The sequence below is a fragment of the Styela clava genome, chromosome 4, assembly GCF_964204865.1.
Source record: "Styela clava chromosome 4, kaStyClav1.hap1.2, whole genome shotgun sequence".
NCBI lineage: Eukaryota > Metazoa > Chordata > Ascidiacea > Stolidobranchia > Styelidae > Styela > Styela clava.
The window spans coordinates 19,430,296-19,435,683 of NC_135253.1; the positions used below are offsets into that span (position 1 = coordinate 19,430,296).

The 5,388-nt window shown below is 33.1% G+C and overlaps 1 protein-coding gene across 3 annotated transcripts; it reads right to left on the minus strand.

The window, feature by feature from the left end:
* Window positions 1-1,445: 1,445 nt before the first annotated feature.
* LOC120326825 (uncharacterized) lies at window positions 1,446-5,388 on the minus strand. 3 transcript variants are annotated; one of them, XM_039393173.2, is made up of 6 exons: window positions 5,123-5,388; window positions 4,124-4,205; window positions 3,189-3,373; window positions 2,815-2,933; window positions 2,160-2,313; window positions 1,446-2,019 (listed from the first exon to the last, which is right to left on the minus strand). In XM_039393173.2, exons 2-6 carry the CDS (start codon window positions 4,147-4,149, stop codon window positions 1,907-1,909), a joined length of 597 nt encoding a protein of 198 aa, XP_039249107.2. In that variant the 5' UTR covers window positions 4,150-4,205; window positions 5,123-5,388; the 3' UTR covers window positions 1,446-1,906. The 3 variants fall into 3 exon arrangements, with proteins under 3 accessions (XP_039249107.2, XP_077967966.1, XP_077967965.1); XM_078111840.1 differs by lacking the exon at window positions 5,123-5,388 and adding an exon at window positions 4,379-4,672; XM_078111839.1 differs by lacking the exon at window positions 5,123-5,388 and having other exon boundaries at window positions 4,124-4,672.

Sequence of the window (5,388 nt, forward strand, 5' to 3'; positions counted from 1 at the left end):
TATAGACGCAAAATGACGTGTGAGGTATGAGCACAATACACGCTAACATTATTTTCACTATTTTAAAAATTCGCAATATACTGCTGTACATCAGTTTACACGAGATCACAGCTTTATGATATCCATTTAATATGGAATAATTCAAATTTATCCGTATCTTGATTATAAGATAATGATTTACAACAGTTGTTTTCTGTCGGGCTTTTGCGGCACCTCGGGGTCCCGCACGTACACTCCAGTGGTTTCTATTCAAACCGTAAGGTTTATATTGATAAATGTAAAATTTCCAAATATATTCATATGCCTTTTAGGGTTGCCATCTGATATGCCCGTATTAGTGATATATATATATATATATATTTATAGTCTTTACAGATCAGAGCGAAAGAGACAAACTATTTCACTTTGGTTCTGGTATGTCTCATTGACGCTTCAATCTACTAAAAACTAGGATAACCACTCATAGTTTATATATATAAAGGGTTCCATTTTGAAAATTTTCCGTTATAGTATAATCATCCAAGGTCGTCGGAAATAAATGAAAGTTTATAATATTGGTATGAGATGATAATAAATTTTGTCATATTTGAGATGTTTGAGTAGTAGTGAATTCCAATGTTTTTATCTAGTGATTCATTAAAATGGCAAACAGTATTCAATCATATTGCAGGGTATGAAATTTTGTGAATAAGTTTAATTACTCGTCTATCATGTCAGTGTATTCAAATTATGATAGTCTTTTCAAATTAAATTGTCATAATCAACAACTCCGGGAGCCCTAAAAATCGTGCGCATCGAAAATTCAGACTCAATCCTTAGGCGCAGGTATTTAATGCATGGACAGCATTGTAAATCGTCCTATGTTTACAGTTATGATACTTACAAAGAACGATATGAGTTTGAATATAAAGTTGAATAAAACGATTCTGTATTTGAGTTTAACTCAAGAAATTAAAAGCTTGGGATCGTATTATGAGCATTAAATATAACTGAACATTTTTATTCCGGGGTCGGCCCGTATTATCCTTCACATTGCTGATAAATAGATAAAAAAAATTAATTGTTTATAATAGATCAGAAACAGTTACATACATATTTTACTGAGTCAGGTGTTCAGCGCAGGAACAGGAGGCGCAAGTGCGTCATATAATTTAATGCTGCGATTGTTCATAGTCGAAAATGATTGCGTACGCACACTACCGAAATGTGTATATTTGGCCAAGTGGTAAATACCGTTTTCAGACAACTGATTTACACGATACAGAATGTATTTGGCAACAGAATTACATAATGCGCCCCAACCCCAATGGCTGTAAATGTTTACAGCAGACTTCATGCAAATCATTTAATTTTTTTTTATTTTTTTTATTCTGTCCAAAAATTAAATCAAACATGTACAAATGATGATTAAAAAGCAAGAACAAAATATCCCCACAAAATATCATTCGTTGAAATTAAACCAATTCACTGCAAAGTAGTTTACCAAAGGGATAGCGAAAAATCCGCATACAATGAAGAATAACAATATAGCAAATTGTCAATTTATACAATAAAATAGTTTATACATTTGTAATAGAATACGAAGAAATACACACATTTTCAAACTGCTGGAGCATTATCAGTGGATACACTGTCATTGTTTAATGGATAACATGTTGAAATAAATGAACAGATGTATATATATATATTATTCATATAATTTCTTGCAAAATAGTTTACTTATGGGAAAACGAAATATCATAAGACAAATGAAAAACTTGTAAACTTTTCAGAGTCGTAACAGAAATGCAAAAGTACAAACGTTTTCAGACTGCTGAAACATAATCAGTGGAAAATATTAACATGGTTATGAATAATTATCGAATGAGCAGTTTTAATACAACTTTATATTCATGTCATGGTCTTCCTAAGGCTTCATGGCGTCATATCTTTCTATATTCACTAATTTTATGTTCATTCCTGGTGATTTGATTTGTTTGAGTTTCATTCTCAGTCCTTTAACTGGTGATTCAAATATTTCTGAAAACAAGAATATTAATTAAATTGATGAATCATTCGGATTGTTTAAACTTCTATCCTCTTTTACTAGTTTAAATATTTGTTTTTTCATTTGATGATTTTAATTGTTAAATTGCCCCATCGAAACATAAAACACTTACTTTCATCTTGTCCTATTTCGTCCCAATTAACATTCTTCAGCAGAAATTTTCTGAATACATCCACAGAGCACTGGTTGGGAATGATACCAGAGCCTGCACATCGCAAGTCATTGTCATAGTAGAGCGAGCACAAATCTTCGTTGCATGCTTTTGTCTGTGTGTAATAAAATACAGCTCTGATGGATATCAAATATGTGATTTCACCCATGCAACTGTTTTAATACAAGTTTTTAACAGTGCCATTTAATATTATAATATGGATGATATCCGAAATGCGAAAACTAATTTGATTCGTGACTCAAAATGGGCAGATTGTTTTATTTGAGTCATGAAGCGTTTCAATAGTTTTTTTTTTTTTGCTAACTTTGAATGCTATCTTGATTTTGTACGCAAGACATGACTTCAAAGCAACATCTTGTTCAGGTCGTTTTCGGAAACCGCCCAATATTTTCATTACGGATATTTGGCTAATAAATAATAACATTACCAATTTAATTATCTATATTTTTCCCTTATTATACGTGTTTGAATGAAAAAAAAATTTGCTGTAGTATTTAATAAGATTTATAAATGTACAGGAGCAACAAAATTCTTGATTCAATTTTATTCAAAAACTAATCTAGAATATCTCTACACATAATTCAAATTTGTTTACCTGATTAACAATGGCGCTTCCATTTAGTGTTCTCGTTGTATTGCGGAAAGTAATTGTTCGCATCTGAATACCAGGTGAACAAGATGTTGAGCAAGATGACCATGAACTCCATATCAGATCTAAGCAAGTTTAATTAACTTTTAGAAAAGGCTAAGTCACTACATCAGCATGAGGGTTACAAATCCATACCTAAACAATTCCCTATAGATATATGGGCAAAAATGTTATCGAATAACAGCACTTAATAATTTAAATACATTCTTCAATATTTTCTTATTCGAAGGTTTTTGTTCGTATCCGATTTCAATTGTTTGTTGTGGTTATTTCGGTTCACCTTAAAGCAAAATTCATATCAGTAAATGACATGGACCTACCTGCCGAAATAATGAGAACAGTTATCAAATCTGAAGAATGCTTTTGCAATTCATTGAAACCACTAAAAGTAAAAACCCTGTCGTCTCCCGTGCCACCGTTTGCGATCGTTCGTAATTCGTTTAAAGATATTCCATTCCCGACTCCGATTGAAAACGCAGTAACCGTATCTTTGTATTTTTCATGCCTTAAATAAAGAATGGTTAATTAGCTATGCAGTGGATTAAGAACTCATACGACATTGTATCTATATTGCTCTAAAAATTGTGAATACTATGCCGAAACGGTAAGACAGTTGGAACCAAAGCTATCTCAATGCCTCTATGAGGAGGTGTTCAAAACTAAGAAATCTACAGGATGATCAGACGAAGTGTATACAGATGTTTGATGAAATATCTACAATATAGGTAGGGATCCTGGGTAAGCTTAGATATTACTTACAGGATACAACACTAAGAACCATTTACTTCGCACTTTTCCAGGCCCACATTCAGTATGCCATAGCGGCATGGGGTTCTACAGCTAAAGTTAACATGCGTAAATTGGAAGTCTTACAAAATAGGGCCATTAGAATCCTTTCTTGGGCACCTTTACGTTCCAATTTAAACAATCTATATTATAAGCATAGAGTACTAAAATTACATGACATCTACAAACTAGAAATTTCTAAGATTATGCACCAATTCCAAAACAATCAATTGCCAGCGGCTTTCGACCAGTATTTTCTCACCCTAAGTTCAGTGCATAAATATAACACCCGCTCCTCAACAAAGAGTAATTTTTTTGTACCTCGCTTCTCACTAAGCAAATCCCAAAATTCTTTGAAATATCAAGGTGTTTCAATTTGGATCAGTCTACCCCAAGACCTACGTGAGTCATCTTACATAACTTTCAAATTTAATTATAAAAAATTCCTGATTTCCTCTTACCAACCCACCTGAATTTTCCAAGTCGCTGTTTCATATTTTATCCTTGCTTTGTGTCCATCAAGGTCATATTCAACTCGATCCACAGCCTGCCTGTAATGAAGAGACCTGTTTATTTGCTGTTAAATGCTTGTTGTATTTTATATATTGCAATGTTACTGTGGAATCATCATAATTCATCCCTATTCTTGTTCTACTCTATATATGTTGATGTGCGCAATCTTATAGAATTTTTGAACTGCTTTATTTATCGCCAGTATTCTTACCTCCAATCTAACTCAGATTTCCGTGGTCATACAGTCACACACAAGTGCCTATCTTTGAGTTAACGCTTAATAAACAACTATCTCTTAATACTACAAGCGTTAACTCGTATTATTGGACACGTTTAGTGGCCATAACGATCGTTTCAATATTATGTTGTTGTTGTTCTTGTTCTTTGACACGTTTTTAAAAAATCGCTTTTATCTTCGAATACTGGACCAATTGCTTTGAAATTTTCAGTGGTTAAAGATTAATTTCTTCGCTAGAAGGCTATTTATTACTTTTATTTATTTCAAAATTTTGCGTGAATTCTATGAAATTTGATATTTCGTCTAAAATTTTGCTGTATAATTTTTTATCCATGGGAACACGGATTTTAGTCAGTGTCATGACTGGCTGTACGTTTTGATTCTGCAAAATTCTTGCTACTGGAAATTCAGAACTTTTTTGAGGGTACCGTACCGGTAGCGTCAAAGGTACCGGTAAAGACTGATTCGCTCTGGTCTAACGTGTCCATATATTTGTTCGTAGCTCTCTTGTTGTTATTTATTAAGATACTATTATCAATTATTGGTGTTTACTAAGTGCAACTTTATTTTAACTAATATAGCATGATACCTTACCGGTACTATAGTGGTTCTCATCATCCTATTTGTATATTTCTAGTGCATTTTGTTGTCTCATGCGCTTTTGTACTGGATCCATCCTATGATTAATAGCTTAGCATCTACCAGAATAATGCTTACCTTTTATTGTTTTTTTGCCCATTTTTGTCACATTTTCATGTATACATCTGCCTCCAGCTTCGGTAGAGACCTACGAGCTTATATTTGAAAATCACTCAAATTCTGAGTGCTACTGAATTCACTTATACTTTCCGGCGGTCTCTACCCTCCTATGCCGTACTCGGTACGGCGTCAAAATATAACACTATTTCCGCAATTTTCGATTGGAATACCTAACTCGACTTTATCTTTCTGTTTGTTATTCAATAACCAACTGCTGTTACCAT

Coding starts and splice junctions, on each gene's coding strand:
- LOC120326825 (XM_039393173.2), bottom strand. CDS start 4,149: ATGAAACAGCGACTTGGAAAATTCAG. Junction 3,374..4,123: donor CAGCGACTTGGAAAATTCAG/GTGGGTTGGTAA, acceptor TCTTTATTTAAG/GCATGAAAAATACAAAGATA. Junction 2,934..3,188: donor TGTTCTCATTATTTCGGCAG/GTAGGTCCATGT, acceptor AAACTTGCTTAG/ATCTGATATGGAGTTCATGG.